Source organism: Pseudophryne corroboree, chromosome 2, assembly GCF_028390025.1.
Source record: "Pseudophryne corroboree isolate aPseCor3 chromosome 2, aPseCor3.hap2, whole genome shotgun sequence".
Taxonomy (NCBI): Eukaryota; Metazoa; Chordata; class Amphibia; order Anura; family Myobatrachidae; genus Pseudophryne; species Pseudophryne corroboree.
In genome coordinates this window covers 998,382,834-998,407,190 of record NC_086445.1, presented here as the reverse complement: position 1 = coordinate 998,407,190, position 24,357 = coordinate 998,382,834, and the positions used below count along the sequence as shown (strand labels likewise).

At 44.6% G+C, this 24,357-nt stretch overlaps 1 protein-coding gene across 2 annotated transcripts in view; it reads left to right on the top strand.

Moving 5' to 3' along the window:
- Positions 1-24,357, top strand: part of RUNX1 (RUNX family transcription factor 1) — a 100,474-nt gene that overhangs the window by 55,086 nt on the left and 21,031 nt on the right. Inside the window, exon 4 of one of the 2 annotated variants that reach the window (XM_063956526.1) lies at positions 9,004-9,195. The exons of the other annotated variant lie outside the window; for it this stretch is intronic. Within the exon in view, the coding sequence (XP_063812596.1) occupies positions 9,004-9,195 (192 nt within the window). The remainder of the gene's footprint in view (positions 1-9,003; positions 9,196-24,357) is intronic. 2 annotated transcript variants of the gene reach the window in all.

The window sequence follows — 24,357 nt, the reverse complement described above, 5'->3', positions numbered from 1 at the left end:
TGAAAAACCACAGAGGCTCGGCGTTGGCACCACGCCGGGATATGCAAAGTGATGAAAGGAACTGCTCTCTGTGTCAGTGTTTACCGATTGTTTTAGGCATCGACGTGTCACAGAGATAGAAAACGTTGTATTGTTTTATTGTTCCGCACCTTTGCCTTTGTGTGTGCGTCTCACATAATTATGCCACAAACAGTGTCCAGAAGGCAGCTTTCCACAATCCATCATGTGGGAAACTATACATCTCCCGGAAATGAAATCAAAAGTAACTTGGCAAAGCTAGTGTAAAGTAGGGCGCAGCTTGTAAAGGCTGCCAAAGGCTCGTGTGAAAAGGGCATCGTGGGTCAGGTATCAACAAGACACCCATATCAACTGCACTTGATACATTTGTTGAGGGCTATATAGAAAATGTACAGATGTAGCCATGCTCATAAATATATGCAGTTATAAAGTACGTGTTCCTGTGGGTACATTCGAGTTAACAAGCACTTGTGCCCTTTGGTTCATTTTCTATTAGATTGTAAGCTCTTGTGAGTAACAACCCCTTAACTTCTGTCTTTTTTCCCCCCCTCCGTTTGTGTTCACACGCTCCTCTTTAATTGCACAGCGCCGCGGCAAAACGTTGGAGCCGTATAAATTAACGGTGGCAAATAACCTGTTTGCAAGCATCATCATACCACCTTGTATATCATCTTTCCCTAGAAGCTACTTAGTAATAAAATAAAGAGTTAATGTCAGCCCGGGCCGTGACCCAAAACGGAAATAATTGTGGAAATCGTCAGCTTGCAGACTCTCTGCGTGAGATAATAATGTAAAAAAAAAAAAAAAAAGGGATCTTTTATCCATGCAAAAAAACCTGCAGCGGAAGACGTGGCAAATGCTATCTCGTTGGGAAGCCGCAATTACAGCCATGAAAGGAATTAGTATTTACAGTGAATATTAACGTTGAAAAAAAAAAAGCGAGGGTCTGCCAAAACGATTTACCTAGTTCACTTTTTACGCTCCGGCGTGCCAGCCAGGTGGAAAAGGGCCAGGCTGAATAGTTACGTACAAGTTTATACAGTTTGCTGCACTGTGTGTCTTTCTTTTAACAAAATACATTCCATTCAGTATGGATCCATACAGCGTCTCCTCATGGGCCTGTCGCCATCTTCCGTGAACACTGTATGTATCACAGTGACAGGAAAGACCCTGCTCATGGATAAAGCTGAAGAAATAATGGGGGTCATTCCGAGTTGTTCGCTCGCAAGCTGATTTTAGCAGCTTTGCACACGCTAAGTGAATCTTAGCTTATCAAAATTGCGAACGAAAGATTAGCAAAATTGCGAATAGACACTTCTTAGCAGTTTCTGAGTAGCTTCAAACTTACTCGGCATCTGCGATCAGTTCAGTGCTTGTCGTTCCTGGTTTGACGTCATAAACACACCCAGCGTTCGCCCAGACACTCCTCCGTTTCTCCAGCCACTCCCGCGTTTTTCCCAGAAACGGTAGCGTTTTTTCGCACACACCCATAAAACGGCCTGTTTCCGCCCAGAAACACCCACTTCCTGTCAATCACATTACGATCACCAGAACGAAGAAAAAACCTCGTAATGCCGTGAGTAAAATACCTAACTGCTTAGCAAATTTACTTGGCGCAGTCGCACTGCGGACATTGCGCATGCGCATTAGCGACTAATCGCTCCGTTGCGAGAAAAAAATAATGAGCGAACAACTCGGAATGACCCCCAATATTATTCTGTCACATGGATTCATGGTACTGCGTGTAAGGCTTATTAACATAACCGCATCATCTGCCCCTGTCAGAGTGGGAGCGTGGCGCTGTGACATCATAGCCCAACTGATGAAGGTGCAGCATGTGGTAGCTTCGCTAGTAAGTTGTCATGGCTTTCCCGCCTTGTCAGGGGCTGGCGCACAGTGTGACAGTAAAAACACTGTTTTTAGCAGGCCCCATACAGGGCCAGATTACACCCCTATTCTGTCAGTGCCAATGTCTCACTAATTATGTAGAAGTAGAAAAATTGTGTCATATTCTGAGGAAAATAGCAATACAATTTGAACACTTACGACTTATGGACGACCGCAGGTCTAACTGGGTGGCTGGTCGTCATTATGCTGTCATGATGATGGGCCTGTTTTTATGTGGAGGCCTGGAATTGTAGTCCCATCTGCCCTATTGTTAATCCTACCCTGGCCCCATAACCAGAGCATCCTTGGTGACCGCCTAGGTTCACCTAATGGTAGCACGTACACACACACACACACACACACACACACACACATATCCATTGAGAAACCTGGCAGCCGAATTTGGCACTACAAGTCCATGCATGCCCAAACTAATGAATTTGCTTAGGACTAATTTGTGTGGTAACAATTTTCCTTCTTGTGGCTTTTACGACATTGCCAGGTTTTGGGGGTGTTTGTTTTTACCTTGAAGTTCTGCCCGTCAGACATTCTAAAGCTTGGTGACATTCTAATGCGTGGTCCCGTACAGTCCTGGCGACAGTACAGTATATAGGGAGTGTTGATTTTTATCTTTGTACACTCAGCTTATACATATAAATGTATTAAGGGCGTGGGCTTAGCTAGGACTTTGTGGGCCCCACTGCAACATTTTGAAAGGGCCCCCATCCCAATGCTTCTAGACAGACACTTCTCTGCAGCAGTTGTTAATTTTATGCCCTAAATAGTGCCCTGGTTCATTTTCTGAGCCATAGTATAGCCTTATTAAATGTTATGCCCCATAGTAGTGCCCTAGTTTCTTTATGAATCGCAGTAGTGCTTAAGTTCACCCTATGTCACGTTTCAGAGCTGCCAGTACACATTATGCCGCACAGTACCCCCAATTCACATTATGATATATAGTGCTCCCCGTTCATATTGTGCCTCATTACAGTGCCCCGGTTCATATTATATAACATTAAAATGCCCTCCAGTTCATTTTATACCACACTACAATGAGCATGTCCAGGGGCATACCTAGATATATTGCAGGCCCCAAGGAAAAAGTTTGAAAGGACCCCTACGTTCCACCCAATGGCAAAAAATGTATATAACACATGTAACTTTGACAGGCAAGGTGGGCCCCTCTCAGCTCTGGGCCCCATAGCAGCTGCACTGCCTGCACCTATGGTAGCTACGCCATTGATTATGGGTATGCAGTATCTGGCAGGACAAGCAAATCTGTGAATATTTGGGCACCTTAAAATGTAAGCAATATAAACGTAAAAGCATTGATCTGCCGTCTGCTGAACAGTAGCGCTCATTTTGCAAATAACGCTGCTGGTTTATAGCCGAGTAAATCACTCTTACTTAGGTCAACCAGCGTAATTGTGTTTGCAGTAATTCCGTCCGGGCAGGTTCAGTGGTTACAAATAAAGCCAGCACTGAGATGTCCGGGACGTGTAGCTTTCTATTTCATATTTATTTTATTTTGTGTGTTTATTTTACATGACTGTGGATGAAGAAGAAGCTGTTAATTATTACTAAAATCATTCACTGCTGTTCCCAGGTCACCCACACACGCCCCTTTCCCAACACAACCTTTTATTCTTCTGCAGCTCAGCCATTTAATGTATCCAAAACGCAGGAAGCTGCCAGTAGCCTGTACATACAGAATGTACAATTTCCAGGTTCCTGTTATGTTAATGTTTGAGTGGCAACTTGTCCTAAAAAAGCAAAAAGAGTTTCTGCAAGATGGAAACATTTTCTTCTTCGAATGTCGGCTTCTCTAGGAAAATTGTGTTTTGGATTTGAGTACATTCCTTCCTGCTGTTGTAGGGGAAATTTCACGTTCCTTATAGGTGGAGGAAAGTTGCGAATCGTTGCGAACACAGCAAGCTTTTGTGACGCGGGCGATCGCTTTCATGTTAGCGAATATTAGGACGGTCGTAAGAGGTCAACTGCTATAAATAGTGACACGCTGTACACAGCTACCGCACTCTGGTTTCATCAAAAGTCCACACACCTATTACCAGGGCCAGATTAACAATGGTGGCCGGTGGGACTACATCTCCGGGCCTCAAGATAAAAACAGGCCCATCATCATGCCAGAAAGATGATGAGCAGCCAGCAGCTGGCCACCCGGTCGGCCATAAATCACAAGTATTAAAACTGTATTTATGTTTTCCTTACAACATTGATGCAATTTTTATACATGTACATATTTAGGGAGACATTGGGGCTCAAGGGGCTAGAAGGGGTACACGCCTACATAGCATTGGCCACACCCACACATCAATGGCCACACCCACCCAACCCTAGCCACAGCTCCTCCTCTTCTCATAATAGGCTTCTGAACATTTTCAGCAGCAGGCCCTTGTGGGCTATTAATCTGGCCCTGCCTATTACGTCTATAGGACACCTCCCAACTTTCATATTTTCATAACGAGGACAGTGCATGTGTGCGTACACAGTAGAGGGCGTGGTCACACAACATCGGCACGGGCCACGGGGCCATGTACCTATTGGCCCTCCCATTGCTTCCAAATCACTTGACCTCCCCCAGCCGTGGTCTAAAGCTCCGATTGAAATAATTTTGCTGTCTGTATTGTATCCTAAGAAAAAAAATGAGGATGGCGATTTCTGAAAAATTGAGGGGTTTCAGTAGAAAAAAATATGTGAATCTACCCAATGGCCCTCATTCCGAGTTGTTCGCTCGCTAGCTGCTTTTAGCAGCCGTGCAAACGCTAAGCCGCCGCCCTCTGGGAGTGTATCTTAGCTTAGCAGAAGTGCGAACGAAAGGATCGCAGAGCGGCTACAAAATATTTTTGAGCAGTTTCAGAGTAGCTCCAGATCTACTCCTAGCCTGCGATCACTTCAGACTATTTAGTTCCTGTTTTGACGTCACAAACACGCCCTGCGTTCGGCCAGCCACGCCTGCGTTTTCCTAGGCACGCCTGCGTTTGTATCTGTCACGCCTGCGTTTTTCAGCACACTCCCTGAAAACGGTCAGTTACCTCCCAGAAACGCCCCTTTCCTGTCAATCACTCTGCGGCCAGCAGTGCGACTGAAAAGCTTTGCTAGACCTTGTGTGAAAAAGCATCGGCTGTTGTGAAAGTACGTCGCGCATGCGCATTGCGCTGCATACGCATGCGCAGAAGTGCCGCTTTTTTGCCTAATCGCTGCACTGCGAACGAAAACAGCTAGCGATCAACTCGGAATTACCCCCAATATCTTTAAAACGTGGTTGGAATATTGAACTGTTCAGCAAAATGAAATAATGTATTGTCCGATAATGCGGCATCTGCAAAAGAACTTGCCCAAATCCTGCTCATATTTATTGCGCGAGTTGATAAATTGATTGATGGGGGGGGGGGGGGATTACACTGATAGACCTCTCTGCATGTTGTTTGTGGTATAAATCCTCCTTTTCTCTCTCCGAACGATGAATGAAACATTTGGTAAAGCAGCGACGGGAATTGTGCGCAGTACTTTCTAGTTGACAGTGCAGCTCCAGTACTTAAGTACAAAAGGATGATACTTAAAATAGCTTGTATTATCAGACAACTAACATATGTAAACAGCTTGCGTGACTCAGTGTGTTTGCATTCAAGTCCACTGTCATGAACTGAGGAGCTAAACAGAGGCCGGAGATTTGCATGCCTGACAAGTAAATGAGCTTCAGCCGAGCTTCTCCTGCCAGAGTAAAAAAAAAAAATGTATATATATATTTTTCAAACTGCGCAACGTTCTTTTTTTTTTTTCCTAGATAAAATCATTGCATTAAAGCCGGCTCCATTTCTCCGTGCAGCGTGAAATGTGATACAGTGGCGTGTTCGCCAGGGGAAGAGAGAGCCGGCCGCTCAGATCCTCAGCCCCAATAAAAGTTTATACATACTTTTATTTTAGAAATTTTAGCAACTGGAAGTTTTGCTTTTGAAATGCAAATTTGGGACAGCTGGAAAAAATTATCCCGCTCCTTGCTGGAAAAAAAAAAGCTCAGACGGCAGGAAAACAGACAATGATATTGTGATGTGATGTAGCCGCGGCTGTTTCTGTGCGAGAATATAGAATGTTGGAAATCATTTGTTAATAAAGGGGCATTAAACCTAAGCTAGATGTTGTTCTAGCATTACACAGCGCGCTCAAGATTTAAGGACCTTTGCTCCAAAAGGCTCCCATCACTATCCTTTATTTATCCAAAATTATCTGTAAGGGCAGTGAGGGGCTTATTCACTAGATTTATGCTCATAACGTCCAACATTTAGGGGTCTATGGGGGTGATTCCGAGTTGATCGTAGCTTTGCAGGGCTACGATCATGACCACAGACATGCGGGGGGACGCCCAGCACAGGGCTATCCCGCCCCGCATGTCAGTGCCCCCCCCCCCCCTGCAGAAGTGCAAAAGCTGTGTGATGCTTTTGCACTTTACGATTAGCTCCCGGCCAGCGCAGCTTTAGCGTGCTGGCCGGGAGCTACTCGTCGCTCCCCGGCCCGCAGCAGCTGCGTGTGTCGCCCCCCCCCCCGCACCGTCCGGCCACGCCGCCGTTCCGCCCCCTCCAGCCGAGCGACCGCCTCTGCCTGTCAATCAAAAACTGTAGCACTGGCGCATGCGCAGTTCTGATTCGATCGCACTGCTGCGATAAAACTGCAGCGTGCGATCGGGTCAGCATGACCCCCTATGTACTAAGCCTTGGAAAGAGATAAAGTGGATGGAGATAAAGTACCAGCCAATCAGCTCCTGACTGCCATGTTGGAGACTGGGTTTGAAAAATGACAGTTAGGAGCTGATTGGCTGGTATTTTATGTCCGTCCACTTAATCTCTCTCCAAGGCTTATTAAATAGACCCCTATGTACTAAGCCTTGGAGAGAAAGTGAAGAGAGATAAAGTACCAGCCAGCCAGCTCCTGTCATTTAGCAAACGTAGCCTATAGCTTGGCAATTAGGAGCTGATTGGCTGGTACTTTATCTCTCTCCAAGGCTTAGTATTATAGGTCCCACAACCTGTAACATGGCTATTAGGAGCTGATTGGCTTGTATTTGAACTCTGTACACTTTATCTCTCCCCAAAGCATAGTACTATTCAACAGGGGCTAAGGGGCCTATTTACTAAGCCTTGGATGGAGATAAAGTGGACGGAGATAAAGTACCAGCCAATCGGCTCCTAGCTGCCATGTCACAGGCTGTGTTTGAAAAATGACATTTAGGGGCTGATTGGCTGGTGCTTTATCTCCAGCCACTTTATCTCTATCCAAGGCTTAGTAAATAGACTCCTAAATAGGCTCGGTATCCGTTCACATGGTCGACCATGTTATGGTCGACAGTCATTAGGTCGACCACTATTGGTCGACATTGACATGGTCGACATGGACACATGGTCGACACATGAAAATTGTCGACACATGAAAAGGTCGACATATGAAAAGGTCGACATGAGTTTTTTAACTTTTTTTTCTTTTGGGGAACTTTTCCATACTTTACGATCCACATGGACTACGATTGGAACGGTAAAGTGTGCCGAGCAAAGCGGTAGCGGAGCGAAGGCACCATGCCCGAAGCATGGCAAGCGAAGCGAGCCATGCGAGGAGACGCGGTGCACTAATTGGGGTTCCCAGTCACTTTACGCAAAAAACGACACCCAAAAAAGTTAAAAACTCATGTCGACCTTTTCATATGTCGACCTTTCATGTGTCGACCAATTTCATGTGTCGACCATGTGTCCATGTCGACCATGTCAATGTCGACCAATAGTGGTCGACCTAATGACTGTCGACCATAACATGGTCGACCATTTATACCGGAACCAATAGGCTCTGTCCAGATTTGCCACATCTGTATAAGATCTTCACCTATATGGGGGTTCTCCAACCGTCAAAATCAGGACATTTATGAGGTAAATATGTAAGTTCTTGCCAATATCTTTTTACGGTCATGGATCATGAGATCTACATGCAAAAGTCTACAGTCATTCGGTCGACTACTAATGGTCGGCATGCATTAGGTCGACATGAAAAAGGTAAACAGTAGTAAAGGTCGACAGGGCGAAAAGGTCGACGTGACAAAAGGTTGCCACAAAAAAAAAATTGCCACAACATTTGTATGTGTTTTTTTGTGTCGTTTTCGGCGTCAAAGTAAGCGGAACCCTAATTAGTGTACCACATCCCCTCGCATGGCTCGTTTCTGTCGCCATGCTTCGGGTAGGTTACTATTCCCATTCGTAGTCCATGTGGATATTAAAGTATGAAAAATAGTGTTCCCCCCAGGATTTTTTGGGAACAGGGCGCCTGTGCTGTGGGGGCACTTCGTGCACGCGAGCCAAAGGCGTCACTAGTGGAGGTGTGGCCAGCCCTCGTGGGGGCGTGCGATGGGCTTTCCCCAAGCTCTCCCTTGAATGTGAATAGATACCGTGTGCGCGTGCGCCCTGCTAAAGCCTAGCGTAAACACTAAAAAAGATGAATCAAATGCTAAAAACCGTATGAACCTGTCAGCCTTTTGTGCCTGTCGACCATAAGCACTGTCGACCTTTTACATGTCGACCTATTAACCATGTCAACCATTACTTGTCGACCTAATGTATGTCGACCTTTTCATGGTCAACCTATAGCCAGGATACCTTTTTTTCCAGTAGGGCTTTATGGCTTCATGTCTGATCTGTATAGGAAAAAATACCCCCCCCACCCCCCTTACCCCCCCACAAAGCATATTCCGGAATATCGGAAATATATTCTGCGGAGTGCGTTGATGAGATGTGTCTTTTTGCTTATGATTGCCCATTCAGCTTTCCTGTATAATGTGAAATATGCTTATAGAGATTGTTCCGATTCTGTTCCATACAATGGATGTAAATATAAGTCTGGTACCTTTCTCTCAGTTATCTGTCCGCCATGTTTTACGTTACTGTTGTTATCCTAAAGCATAAGAATGTGCGCAGCCACTTACTAAGCTACACCGACGCCAGTCAGAACAGGAATACTGAACACTACTTTACATTTCACGTAACATTATGGCCTCTTATGTACCGCCCGCTCTGATGTGTCTCCTCCCCTCTTGCTATTTAACAGGACATCGCCAGAAATTAGACGAGCAGACTAAGCCTGGCAGCTTGTCGTTTTCTGAGCGGCTGAGCGAACTGGAACAGTTACGGCGGACAGCGATGAGAGTCAGCCCACACCACCCAGCTCCCACCCCCAACTCACGCGGAGCTCTGAACCACTCCACCGCGTTCAATCCTCAAGCGCAGAGTCAGATACAGGGTGAGTGCCCCACCATGGCAGACCCTCCATGCCACCCATTTATCCTAATTCTTACCGAGTCCAAACAAATGTGTTGCTTTTTATGTTTTTATTATGCTGGTGGTTCATTTGGATACGGGTGTGTGGAGCGCCCTTGTGTTGTTAGGAGAAGATACTTTCTTAGACATATATGGAGGGGGGGGGGGTGGGGGGTTTAGCAAACCTAAAAAAGAAAAGGGAAGGTGTTGCCCGTAGCAACACGTCAGATTCACGCTGTCATTTGTCTAGTACATTCTATAAAATGATACCTAGAATCTGACCGGTTGCCATAGGTACCAATGAAAAAAAAAATCATAACATGCCTCTCCTGTGGTCATGTGCCATCTTTGCACATGCTTCTATACAATGTCTGTCAGCTCTCTGATTGGTGAATAGCTCCAGCCATCCACCAATCAGCATGCTGACAGCCATTCACTGTCTGGCTGCTGGCTGGGAGGCAGATAGAGAGTGCTGCACTCTGATTGGTGGATAGCTCCAGCCATCCACCAATCAGCATGCTGACAGCCATCCAATGTCTGGCTGCAGGCTGGGTGGCAGGTAGAGAATTTTGCCTGGCCACTCTGATTGTGTGACCACCACGCACCCCTTCTTTAAGGCTCTTAGAATTGTGGGGCCCTGGGCAGCTGTGACATTGTGCCTATATGTCAGGATGGCCCTGTGTGTTGACTGTTTTTGTCTCGACATAGGTGACATGACGGCTATTTCCGCATGTAGACAGTTTCCTTTACGGCTGGTTGCTCTAGTACGGAGCTATAATGGTTGCGTTGATGGGTTGTGAGTTTCATTAAATCTGAAGCACTACTAAACTATAGACCTTGGCACCTCAAATTTTGAAGTGGATTTATCACCCTCAAATTCATTACTGAGGCACACTGTTTAAAAGCAATATTGTCTCCGGCGACAAACTCTGCCCATTTACAAACTCTATAATTCCCAGCAATGATTATATTAATTGCAGATTTTCTTTACTTACATACATTTTATATTGAAAATAAACTTTTTTCAAAAAAAGTATTTTCATTAAAAAACAAAAACATTTTTTGTGTGTAAAGCATTTAGGCGTATGACAATTTTCAAAACACTGAAACCACTATGTGGTTCTCCTGCGTGCCGTGTAAAACCCCAGAATGAGCACTTAAAATGTTTGCAGAGGTCTTTAAATCCTATACAACCAGGACTGCAGCCGCTGCACACAGAGCTGAACAGGTGACTGGTCCCACACACAGCTACACATGTCACACTCGTCCCCCCCGGTATCCCAGAGGAATCTGACGGATGCTACGCCGCTTAAGGGATTAATTTTCCTGCTCAGAAAACAATTGTTCAGATATTTGCAGAGTAGACAAAAGTTGCCTTTTATTTTGATCTCTAGCAATAAAATAAAATAAAAAAAGTTGTATTTTAAAGCTTGTCCTGGAGACTTACGTTCACTTTGAATGTCAAGGTCCCTTTAAATTCAAAAAGTGTGAATTTGTTGTCCTACTGCAGATTATTTTAGTTTAATAGCTTGTACGTATCCTCCTGCAGATTTTCCTTAATACATTCACCTTTTACGGTTCCAACTGGGCATCTCAGGCATGTATTTAAGACTTACCTCCCAATATTTAGGCATGCAAAATCAGGACAAAATAGGCCTCGCCCGTTCTGACTAAACTCCACCAGTATCCTCTCAGGAACGCCCACATTCAGGTGAAACCCCACCCACTTTCATGTAAAGTTCTCCCCTTTCCAGGTCCGCGAATTGTGACTGTCACGTTGACATCTGTTTATGGTAGACTTGTTTTTCGTTGACCTCATGATAAAAATCCCTGACTCGCCAATTCCGATAATTTTTAGGTAGGAATTGGATTTCCAAAAAGTTGGGTTTTCCCAATCCTCCGATTCAGGCATCGTCAGAACGGGCAATTGTCGCAATTAATCACAGATGTATGGGCCCTATTACTGAGACACAGAACAAGTTAATAGAACACATTGTTGTAATTTGTGTTGAAAACATTTTACAAGATTATAAATGATGCAAATAATTTTGTAGCATTTCAGCTTTGTCAGATTATAACTACATAGCGAGGCAGTTATATATGTATATATAGCGAAATATAGAAAAGACATGCACTATGCCTCACAAAAATAAATATATAATGTTGTCATAAGACAGGTTGCCTGGGAGCTCAAAAATATATAGAGCCCTTTTGTGTTTTATATTCCCCTGCCGCGCACTGTAAGCGTCGCAGCTGTTTTTCTGCAATCTTGTGTTAAAAGAAGTAGACCAGTAGTCTTACCCATAATGCTCTGCAGCGGGTGGTATGCACTAAAATAATATGGATGGGGACGGTGAGACGGAGTGACTCTAACTACCACGCAGAGAGTCTTGTAAGAAACAGGCTCTAAGAACTGACCCTGTGTTTTGGTATAGACGTACAAGAGGCCATGTAATAAGAGCTATTACAGTACAAGTCAGGTAAAACAAGATGGATGTTAAGTAATAGAAGTAGAATTGCGTAACATATTGTTTACAAATATATATGTAGGGGTAAATTTACTAAGATGGGAGTTGTATTTAGGATGGGATGTTGCCTATAGCAACCAATCAGATTCTACTTTTATTTATCTAGCACCTTCTAGAAGATAATATGTTCCAAGAGGTAAGAAACTTATGGGGAGATTTATCAAATCTTCTAAAGAGGACTTTTAGGGGTGTTGCCTATAGCAACCAATCACAGTCTTCCTGTCATTTTATATAATGTGCTAGATAAATGATAGCTGGAATCTGATTGGTTACTATGCGCAATACCACCACTTGTCCTCTTTAGAGTGCCTACTAAATCTGTAAGGGCCAGATGTACTAAGCTTTGGAGAGTGATAAAGCGGAGAGAAATAAACTACCAACCAATCAACTCCCAACTGTCATATTTCTAACATGGCAGTTAGGAGCTGATTGACGGGTACTTTAGGTCCTATTTATGAAGCAGTGAAAAGTGCAGAGAAGTGAGCCAGTGGAGAATTTGCCCATGGCAACCAATCAGCTGCTACGTATAATTTTATAGAATGCACTTTATAAATGTTACCTCGAAACTGATTGGTTGCCATGGGCAACTTCTCCACTGGCTCACTTCTCCACTCTTTTCACTACTTCGTGAATAGACCCATTTATTTCTCTCCACTTTATTACTCTTCAAGGCTCTCTCCCCCTTAACTCCTATCTATTAATGAAAGCTAAACCCTTTTACTGGCCCCAAAAAAATTATATTCCCCGGAGTCAGGGCTTCTCCCTATCTACTAAAGGGTTAACGCTGACGAAAAAGATGAATCCAGTGAAAATTTTCCCCCATTTTGAGGGTAGTGTCGGTAGATTTCCCGCCGCAATCCTCTTGCCGACATCTGTGGTGGGCGATAGCAGGGGCCGTCAGCAGAAACAAAAAAAATGCTTTATTCAACTGAACATTAATAAACAATTCAATCATTTAACTATTTAGAATAAATGAAGTATTTTTTTTCTGGGGGGGAAAATGGCAGGTTCATTATTATTGTTGTTTGAAACATGTCATAACTTCGGTAGGTTACGGGGCCGATGCGCTGCCCTGGAAATGTGCGAGGTTGCGCCTGGCAATATGCTGGTCACATACAACCCATGCGAGAGGGAAAGTACACCTGTTAATGTTAAACATCTAACCATACAAGTCGGCAGACAAAAGAGAGGGAACGAAGAAACGCCACATCAAATGAGTGCGAGTCTGAAAGACTACCCTCTCTGTAGACGGAACATAAATTACAGGCTACAAAGCCGTTTATCTGGAGGCTCACTCTTTGGGCATGCAAAACCAATGCAAAGTGATCCTCTTGTGCCGTGCAGCAGGCCTTGTTCTCTCCCAGGTGCAATCAGCCTGCTCCTGTGCCTGACAGGAACCGTGCTCCTAATCTTCTGAGAACGTCCTTCTGTAGCCAAACCCGCAGCAGCCCCTCAGTGTCTCCTTTCTCCCCGCTCAAAAGTTTACTTCATGTGATAAATCAAGGTTTTAAAGCTAGAGATCCAGTGTGTCCTGATTTTTCCAACACAATCCCCCCTTTTTCCCCTCACACGTAATATTCGCATTGTGCCATAATTCCCAATTATTCTTACATACCCTCCAACATTTTACACATGAAAATCGGTACAAATTAGAAAAGGGGCGTGGCCACGGGTAAAGGGGGTGACCTCAGGGGATGTATGGAGAAGATTGTACGGCCTGAACAATGGCCCTCATTCCGAGTTGATCGCACACTGCCGATTTTCGCAGCGTAGCGATCAGGTTACTACTGCGAATACGTATGCACCGCAATGCGCACTCGCGTCGTACGGGTACAAACAGCAGCGTAGCATCCATTCGCACAGCCGTTTGCAGAGAGATTGACAGGAAGAGGGCGTTTATGGGTGTCAACTGACTGTTTTCTGGGAGTGGTTGGAAAAACGTAGGCGTGTCCAAGCGTTTGCAGGGCGGGTATCTGACGTCAATTCTGGGACCGGACAGGCTGAAGTGATCGCAGCGGCTGAGTAAGTCCAGAGCTACTCAGATACTGCAAAAAACTTTATCATTCCCACTCGGCTGCACATGCGATCGCACACTTGCAAAGCGAAGATACACTCCCTCGTAGGCGGCGACTATGCGTTTGCACGGCTGCAAAAAGTAGCTGGAGAGCGATCAACTCGGAATGAGGGCCCATGGATGTAAGTTATAGGTGTCGGGATTTGTAATTAAAGTGATGATGATGAGGGAGATTACTAAACCTTGGAGAGTGATAAAGTGGAGAGAGATAAAGTTCCAAACAATCAGTTCCTAACTGCCATGTTACAGGCTGTGGTTGAAAAATGACAGTTAGGAACTGGTTGGTTGGTTGGTACTTTATCGCCGTCCACTTTATCTCTCTCCAAAGCTTCGTACATCTGCCCCCTAACACCCTCCCTCCATTGCAGCCTAGGCTTGTACCCCCTTTTACTCCTACCCAGAAAAGGTTGTCTAGGTGACTTAAGGCCCATACACATTAGACGATGTCGCTCTGTGAGCGACATCGTCTCACGTTTCCCCCTCCCGGGCCAGCCGGTCGGTGGCCGCCTGTACGCACTGAGCGATATGACCGCTCATATCGCTCAGTGACGTCACGCCCCCGCCAGCCCTGCATGAAGGTCGTGGACGACAGTCCACATCCTTCATGCATGCCCTACCGACAGCGACGATCGTTGCCAACCCGCGGGGCCGCGCATCGGTCGTCGCTGGCAGCATACACACTTAACGATAAAATGAGCGACGTCGCTCAAGGAGGGGGAAAATGAGCGACGTCGCTCATTTTATCGTTAAGTGTGTATGGACCTTAAGATGAAGGCTGCATAAGAAAACATTTGCATAGAGTACCAGTCTAGAACAACATATTATTTACGCCTTTTTAACATTATTTGTAGTAAATAGTTAAATGACACTTATAAATATTGCCGTTCACCCCTCTGCCCTCAGGATTCCCATTCTATTAAAGTGTTCATCAGTGCTCCTCACAGTGCAATGCTCTGTGGCCACCGGGAGTATTTATGAAAGGGAGACTGTGGGAAGATGTGTCAAGCAGTGAAAAAAATGAAGAAGTGAATCAGTGGAGAAGTTGCCCATAGACACCAATCAGTGTCTACCTACCATTGTATAGAATGCACTTTTTAAATGCTACCTCAAAGCTGATTGGTAGCTATAGGCGACATCTCCACTGGTCCACTTCTTCGTTCTTTTCACCACTTTATACATTTCTCCGGCAAAGCCTATTTAACAAGGATCCTTTCGCCATTTGAGACTTGCCATAAACAATGAATTAATAAACGCTTTATTTATATATATATATATATATATATATATATATACATGTATATATAGCAATTTTAATTTCTACATTTTATTAAGCTACCTATTATAAATTTGAATCATATTTTGAATTTATTTCCTTACAACCCACGGACACCAATTCCTCTACACATATATGAGCTGGCGAAACCGGGTCAAACATGCGCAGAATCTAAATGCGTTGAGACTACTCTTGACGCTGGCATCCAGTATGGCCGGCTGCTGCGGCATAGTTTTCTAAGGGTGACTGACTTTCTGACGCTGCGATAAGCGCCAATAGAAAACTCTTTGTTGGCGCTCCTTATTAGTACAGAGGAGCGCATGTCTGTGTGCGTAGTAACACTGATTGAAAGCAGAAATGACTTTTTCTCTGTCTGATTTACCAAACGAGTACTTGGATAAACGATCCCATACCAGTGTTCCCTAAATGATTCCTATTCCACTGTACGCTGTGCAGGCCGCGCGGGAAAGGAACGTCTTAGCAATTAGCCAGAACCGTTAAGATCGTTGAAAATAAATACTCAGCCTGTCTGTTTAAATTAAAACTGAGGTAATTTTCTTAAAACAAAATATGAGAAGCAATTATTTATGCTTATTTTACAGTGCCAAGGTTCCATTTGAATGTAAGCATATAGCCAGATTTGGGGCAACAAGAGAGAACAACATCAATCTCTCACACAAAAGTGTATTCACACAGGGAGTGCTCTAGGGTAGGTAACACAATGCAGTGTTTATCAGGCTGCTGGCAAGCACGCCTGCAGGTAACATGTCTGTACAGCGACACGGGTTCTCTGAACACAATAGAGAGTGGCTCAGCACCAAACCTGTTTGACTCTTTTATGTGGTGATACAGGCCCAGTGTATAAGAAGATGGCACTGCCGCCATTTTCTTCAGCGACGTGTCACTATACTGCAGTTACCTGAGGAGAAATCACCTCACAGGCTGCAGGTTGGTCTTTTATAGCATATATTTGTAGTGCATGGATCCCTTCCCTCAATTACAGGGTTTTTGGTCAAATTGGAGTGCCTTGAGCATTGGCTATAATATTATGATTACCCAGAGTCCTTCAGTGCATGTATTATGACTGATCTCCTGCTGTTATTGGGGCTGATGCTTAGGTGCCTAATTATTAAAGTATATTTGTGGTATATACCCTGAAAACATCCTCTTTCAGGGGTACCCGCAAATATTAAGTACCCCCGAGATGTCCAATTGAGGGTCATCAGCAAATATTTCTGATATCTGCTATGGTCCCTGGATTTCAGATAGCATCCTCAGCCCCCATAGGTTTCTACCAAGCTCCTGAAGCCAAAGCGTTATCCGTTGTAGCCTATGGGCTACATTTCAACGTTTTTTTATGGAAAGGGATCCAAAGGATCCCGCCCAAGTGGATCCGGCTTTCTCAGATTTCCATCGGCGCAGAGAGTAGAGCAGCTTAGGGGACAATGCAGGAAGTAATGTGATCACTTTATTGTCAGTCATAAGTCTCGGATACAGTCATATGAGCGTCAGGAGGTCGTAACTCAGCATGGATGCAGTTGCGTACACACAGCTCTGAACTTGCGCACCGACAACTGTCATAGTGCTCACTCTGCATGAACTCTGTTGTGTATACATTGTAGAATAATGGTCACACACAGATGGTCATACCCATCGAATGGCGTTTCTTGGCACATGCCCTGTTCGTTTGGACCTACGCACTGCGTGATGGCTATGACAAGTGATTGAAAATGGCCAAATTGCTTAACACTATTTCTTACCATTGGTTTGAAGGCCAAACTGGGTGGTATTGGGTCAGTAGTGTGGCCATATTTCTCATTGTGGTCTATTAGTGCTGTCAAAAGACGACCGCACAGTAACAGACCTACTGTGTAATAACTATATTCTGCCTGCATTTACCAATATGGCCAATAATAATCCAATGAACCGTACTCATTTCAGGCTTGACATTTCAATATCTGGCCATTGGCCAAGGGACTAATATCGAAGCCAACATTACAGCCTGTGTGGCCATCAGAAAGTTTCCAATTTAATAAAACAATTTTGTATTTGAGTAGAGGTGATTCTGTAATGAATGCATATATTAGCGCGCTAAGCAGTCAGCTGATCTATCACATACGCTAATCTCTGCTAGACCATATGGCACCCTGAAAGGACAGAAATGCACTTTATGACTTAACACCACTTAGCAAGTATGGCACACAGCCTTCCCAGGCTTAACAAGTGCAAACCACATACGTGTAAGCTTAGCCAAGTTTAGCCAAGTCATTTTCTCTTGGCTGCCAGTGCTGAAGACTTTGTGCAGATGTAATGGATTACTAATATAGTACTGATTTATTCTTTCTGAACAGTGGGCGAGCTGTGAGCTGTGCCTCATTTCGGCATTATAATGATGAACTTAAACCCTGAGCACATTTTCAGTCAGTAGCTTCCAGCGGACATGTCATTTACCGCACAGATCTGTCCCTCTCCGGAACCTGAAAATACTTTACATAAATCACACGTTACTGGTAATGGTTAACTGGAAAAATGACACTGTGTGCCACGCAATTCCATTATAAATGCCCCAGGGTCAGAGGGATGGCCCTGACGTTAGTCGTAGAGTACTAAGGGGGACATTTACTAAGCAGTATTAAGAGAGGAGAAGTGAGCCAGTGGAGAAGTTGCCCATGACAACCAATCAGCACTAAAGTAACTTCTATCATTTGCATACTATAAAATGAGAAAGAGCCGCTGATTGGTTGATGGGGCAACTTCTCCACTGGCTCACTTCTCCGCTCTTATCACTGCTTAGTAAATGTCCCCCTAAGCCCCGGAGAGTGATAAAGTGGACAGAGATAAACTACCAGCCAATCAGCTCCTAACTGCTATGTTACAGGCTGGGTTTGAAAAATGACAGGAGCTGGTTGGTTGGTACTTTGGGGCAGATGTATTAAGCCTGGAGAAGTGATAAAGTGAAAGGTGATAACGCACCAACCAGTCAGCTCCTGTCATTTTTCAAACCCAGCTTGTTACGTGACCGTTAGGAGCTGATTGGCTGGTGTGTTATAACCTTCCACTTTATCACTTCTCCAGGGTTAATATACATCTGCCGCATTATCTCTCTCCACTCTACCACTCTCCGAGGCTTAGTACAGCTGCCTTGTAACAGATCATATAACTGTATGGTGTAATTAGTTATGAAGCCATATTCAGTTTGTACATTATTTGCTTAGAAACAATACAGCAGCCACATGAACTTCTGTGTCTGTGGAAATATTGGTTTGTCCTTTCTTCTTGTATTATATGTAGTGTGTTATAAGCTGTACTTATCAAAATATTCTAATATGCTTACCTTTTGATAATGAGGGGCGGAGCTAGCCGGTGAGTTGCGTAGACGAGCAGCAGGGGGGAGAAAGAGGGGGTGGGGGAGAAAATCCGGGTCCGTTATACTGACAGATAGATAGATAGATAGATAGATAGATAGATAGATAGATAGATAGATAGATAGATAGATAGATAGATAGAATTGTATTTATTTAACTTAAGTATATGTCAATCAGAGTTCAGATTCAGTCCGTAATTCTGACACATTATTTGGTGCATCCATAATAGTAACATCTATTACTGGTTAGAGACGACATATATTCTGGGTGGGAAAAGGAGATTGATCCGTATTACAGGTGGCTGAGGTGATTACGTTACAAGACGATTTATTATCTATCCAGGTACTGAGCATTCCAGCCTGCTGGCTCACCGACTTCCCAGAAGCTAGGTAACTTTGGGTTTATGAGTAACTCTTAAGCCCCTCCGGCAGGGAGAGCGTTAATGATTGCGCAAGCTGTGTGACTCTAGTGCTTCCTCACACAGAATAGCCTCTTATAATCCCTTCCTGGCAGTACACTCCACGTATTGATGCAGGTTCGTGTTACACAGCAAACTAAATAAATAAGAAACTCCTCTGATCCTCAAAGGCAAACATATAATGAAACAAAAATATACTTTTGATTTTCAAAAGCAGGATGCCAAAAATCATACCCGACCCTCCCGTTTTCTAAGGTCAGCCCAGATGCGGGCGATTATTTCAGTACGGTGTGTTAAAACTTTTATTCCTGCGTCGTTTTATTCTGCTGAGTGGCCTTTTCTCTGAGCGGCCTTTTCTCTGGCTTATGGCAGGCACATGAAACATTAGACACTCCTAGGGACAGGACATAAGGGATTTTTTGTTGTCTTTTCCTGCAGTTTGTGTTTCAGATATTATCAAATAATAAAGTTTACTTATTAATTATGTTTATTTTTAGCTGTTGCTGTGCATACAGAAAGGACATGTTAGTGGTAGAGGCAGCTCAGGGACACAACAGAATAAACGCAGATAATTGTATTTGTTTTGGTATGTTATGTCGGCAAATGCAATGTCAACAGTCATTATAAAGACAGCATGATGTCGGCAGTTACAAAACGTCAACAGCCAAAATGTCAATAGGTACATAATGCCCACACACAGTTTTAAGTCTAACTCTAATAGTTCTATTGTTGACATTTTGACTGTGTCGGCGGGATGTAGTGGTTTTGCCATGTAAGTGTTGCCCCTTTAAGAAAACCTCCAACATGTCGGCATCTTGCACCTCCAGCAATCTCAAACTCCATTACATCCTGCCGATTATGTGCTGACACTTTCGGCTGTGTTGACATTTTGCAGGTGTCGACGTGCTGGGTGCATACTTGCCTACTGTCCCGGAATGGCCGGGAGTCTCCCGAAGTAGCCAAGCCTCCCGCATTTTGCTCACCCCTGTCCGCAGCCCCCTCTCTCCGCCGCATCATCCGCTCACGGAGCAAAAGTGGGTGGGGTGATGACATGATTCATGCTGAATTGCATCATCATAGCCCCACCCCCTGCTTTACTTTCCGCCGGGTGGGGGCAGAGCCGCCATGATGCAATCACGTCTACACCCCAGACCGGCCCCTTCTCTGGAGCCACGCCCCCTGGTGAGTTGACCTGGCTGCTTCCTCACAGAGAGATCAGCCATTACGTCAACAAGTATGGCTGGGTGTCAGTATTTTAACCATGTCAACATTATGACATTCAGTGTCAAACTTTTGACTGTTTACAGTGTCGACCTGATGACGACATACTGTATCCTCCTTAGAGTTAGAATTTTAGTGCTCCTTACTCCATAAAACCTCTCTTCAGGCCTCAAGGAAAGTATAAGACGGTACAGGTTGAGTATCCCTTATCCAAAATGCTTGGGACCAGAGGTATTTTGGATATGGGATTTTCCCGTATTTTGGAATAACTACATACCATAATGAGATATCATGGCAATGGGACCTAAATCTAAGCATAGAATGCATTTATGTTTTATATGCACCTTATACACACAGCCTGAAGGTCATTTTAGCCAATATTTTTTATAACTTTGTGCATTAAACAAAGTGTGTCTACATTCACACAATTCATTTATGTTTCATATACACCTTATACACACAGCCTGAAGGTCATTTAATACAATATTTTTAATAACTGTGTGTATTAAACAAAGTTAGTGTACATTGAGCCATCAGAAAACAAAAGTTTCACTATCTCACTCTCGCTCAAAAAAGTCCGTATTTCGGAATATTCCGTATTTCGGATATTTGGATATGGGATACTCAACCTGTATATAAAAACATCCAGTAGAAATGCCGGACGTGGATCTCTCCAGTTGCGATGACTAACGCTTTGTTAATCCTCAGCCATGTTGTCGGGCAATACGGATCAGAAGAATGTGGCTATGTCCTGGATAGCAGGGGGTTTGCAGGGATCGGGCTCAGCTGCTGGCCAGATATGTCTTATTTGTCAACAAATTAACCGTAGAATGTGTAACATACTTTTATCTCTCCGGATCCCGGACCATTAGGAGCCAAGCCTTTCTGCAGATTGTCTGTTCCTGCAGTGGCCGCTGTAACTGGATCTGAGTTATTGTACCAGCAGACAACACTGCAGGGCGCTGGCCTACACTCTCCCCGGTGCTGTTTAAAAGTAAAGGGACCCTGCACTCACAGATGACTTACTGTAACGGCCAAGAGGCTTTAACATTGCTTGCCATTCTCTATAATGTTACATGGCAGCTCCCACGCGTACTAATAAAGATCCCTGCTTGTATTGATGGGGCTCAGTCACAACAGACGGTTTTTGAGCAGTCTAACAAATACTCCCATGTTTCGTTTTCAATTAGAAAATATGACACTGGGAAAAGGCTCAGAGACACAGCGGACACTGGTTCCGGTGTCCGTGAGCTGCTAGTCTGAAAGTGGATCAGATATTTGGCGCACTGCAGTCTACAGCCAATATAGGGCTACTGACAGCCCACCAGTAATGATACCATGGATAATGGTTATTATTGGGCATGGTGGAATATTACCAGGCGTTGACCATTCCCTGTGTGCATTGCCCTCTTCTGACCGCACTAATATGGCCTGGCTAGGATGCTGACACTCGTCTTATTTAAATACCTTGTGGGCAAGTTGGTGATTGGGTCACCTGGCAGTTCAGAGGTACAATAAGGTGTGAACGTGGTCAGAGTCAGTTATTGGATATACAGTTCAGAGCCAGCATTCAGCTAATGTTGGTAAAGAGCTGTAAATATATATTTCTATAAGAAAAATCCCTGTACTAGATGCAAGACATGCGCCTGACTTATATACGCTTACATCCAGCTCTGCCTAGCTTGCAGTTGTGTCAGCACCCCCTCACGGAACTTTGCCAACATGAAATCACACAGTGCAAAAATACATCAGATAAGCTGCGCAAACTGCTGTAGCGTCATCTCTGCATCCGCTCATAGGTGGTCATTCCGAGTTGATCGCTCGTTATTTTTTTTTCGCAACGGAGCGATTAGTCGCTAATGCGCATACGCAATGTCCGCAGTGCGACTGCGCCAAGTAAATTTGCTATTAAGTTTGGTATTTTACTCACGGCATTACGAGGTTTTTTCTTCGTTCTGGTGATCGTAGTGTGATTGACAGGAAGTGGGTGTTTCTGGGCGGAAACTGGCCGTTTTATGGGAGTGTGTGAAAAAACGCTGCCGTTTCTGGGAAAAAACGCGGGAGTGTCTGAAGAAACTGGGGAGTGTCTGGGCGAACGCTGGGAGTGTTTGTGACGTCAAACCAGGAACGAAACTGACTGAACTGATCGCAGTGGCAGAGTAAGTCTGGAGCTACTCAGAAACTGCTAAGAAGTGTCTATTTGCAATTCTGCTAATCTTTCGTTCGCAAATCTACTATGCTAAGATTCACTCCCAGTAGGCGGCGGCTTAGCGTGTGCAAAGCTGCTAAAAGCAGCTAACGAGCGAACAACTCGGACTGAGGGCCCTATTGTTTATTGGCTGGTACGTGTCTTCTTTAAATCTTACTAACCTTTTGCTCCTTCGGTGATTTGTTCTAGCCCTCAAATGCGGCACAGCAATGACACCCCCTCATCTGAGGCCCCCGCAGCAACTTCTGATGCACTTGTGGCACCCCCTGAGGCACTCAGTGAATATAGCGCAGTCCCCTTTCTCCTGGGCGAGAAATGCGCAGTGACATCACCCGCCGGATCTCCCCTGGCTTGTGACATCGACGGTGAAAATGAACTATGCGGCCTGATGGTATGAGCAAGTGACTGAGAAGCACACAATGAGCTAAAAAGCAAAACACGGCATTATTTAGTAAAAGTCGCAAGAGGGCGCATAAAAAACCATTAAACGGAAGTTGATTAAAGGTTAAAATCCATTTCATAGCGGTGAAAGAACCCCTCAGGGAGCTAAGCCGTTAAACTTAGCACAGGGACGCATAAAATCAAGAATTTCTAAGTTAAGCAAACTGTACATATCCGTTTAGAGCTTAATTTACGATGTATCAGGTGACCGCCCTCGGTATCTGAGCGGTGGGTGTGCGCGGGGCCTCCCTGGATTTGCGGCCACGGTTCCCTTTCAGCAGGCGGTCTCATGTTTTGTGATGGTTTACAGCAAATAGTAGGAGATTCTGCCAGGGTATCAAGTTGATCCCACTCATGAGCTGAAGCTTTCAGTCAGCTTCCCTTGCAGCTGTGAGAGGCTGTGACTATCCAGCCAGAAGCACAGGGCCCGACAGGTGTGTGTGACAGCGAGATGTCGACAGAGCCACAGCTGTGGCAGGCCCTTGTCTATTATTGGCACGGGCAGCCAGTAGTCAGCCCGCCAGCGAGAGGGGAAGGAGAAGCGCCAGTTGATTTTCACTTGGTAAAACGAAGACGTTTAGTCACGGAACAGAAGTTCCAGATACAGCTCACACACCCTTTACTGGAAGGAGTCCTCAGACGAGCGGAGGCTGCAGGCCGTGGAGTATGTAGGCATCTAATATCAGTGTTCCTTTGTATGATTAGTATATTATGTGGCCAGGAACCTGCTCTGCTCTGGCTAACCTGGTGCCAATTACTGAAAGGATCCTTTGAAATATTTATATATATATTTTAGGGAGTTTTTTGTTTTAGTGCCGCTTGTCCTATGCCAGCCTCCTATAGGATCAGACATAAGCGGTTCTGAGGTAAATGGTCAACCTAAGTTAAGGTTGACCATTATTGGTGGACAAGGGAAAATGGTCAATACATGAAAACGGTCGACACGGGTCAGGTCGACACATATAAAAGCCAACATGGATTTTTCAACTGTTTTTGGTGTTGTTTTTTTCCGTAACATGACCAGGAACCCCAATTAGTGTTTTGCGTCCCCTTGCATTCAGCACACACAGGTTTCTATTCCCAATCATGGTTCATGTGGATGATAATGTATGAAAAAGTAAAAAATCTAATTAAAAAAAGCCATGTCGACCTTTTCAAGTGTCGACCTGTCACGCGTCGACCATTTTCCCATGTCGACCATGTCAGTGTTGGACAATAGTGGTTGACCTAGTGACTGTCGACCTAAGTAGTGTCGACCTCTACCATCCGGATACTGACATAAGCACATGTGGCAGAACTACAGTCATGTCTGTATTTAACATATAGGACAGTCACAGAACTACAGGGAGTGTTGCCGGTTTGGAACCCAGAAGAGAGGGGTTTATTGAGGGGTGGGTGATGTCACTCCCCATTTCCTGAGGCCCCATTCAGCTATTTTGGCATAATAAGGGGTGTCCTGGAGGTTAGAATGGCATCGTCATCCCAGTACCTAAATTTGCTATGGTACCCGATAATGCGCTGCTTCTAGGGGACCTAGGTCGGGTGCCTAGGTCCAGCACTTTACACAGTGAGTGCAGACATATTTGTCCTTCATTTTCTTCGTATGTATGGTGTTG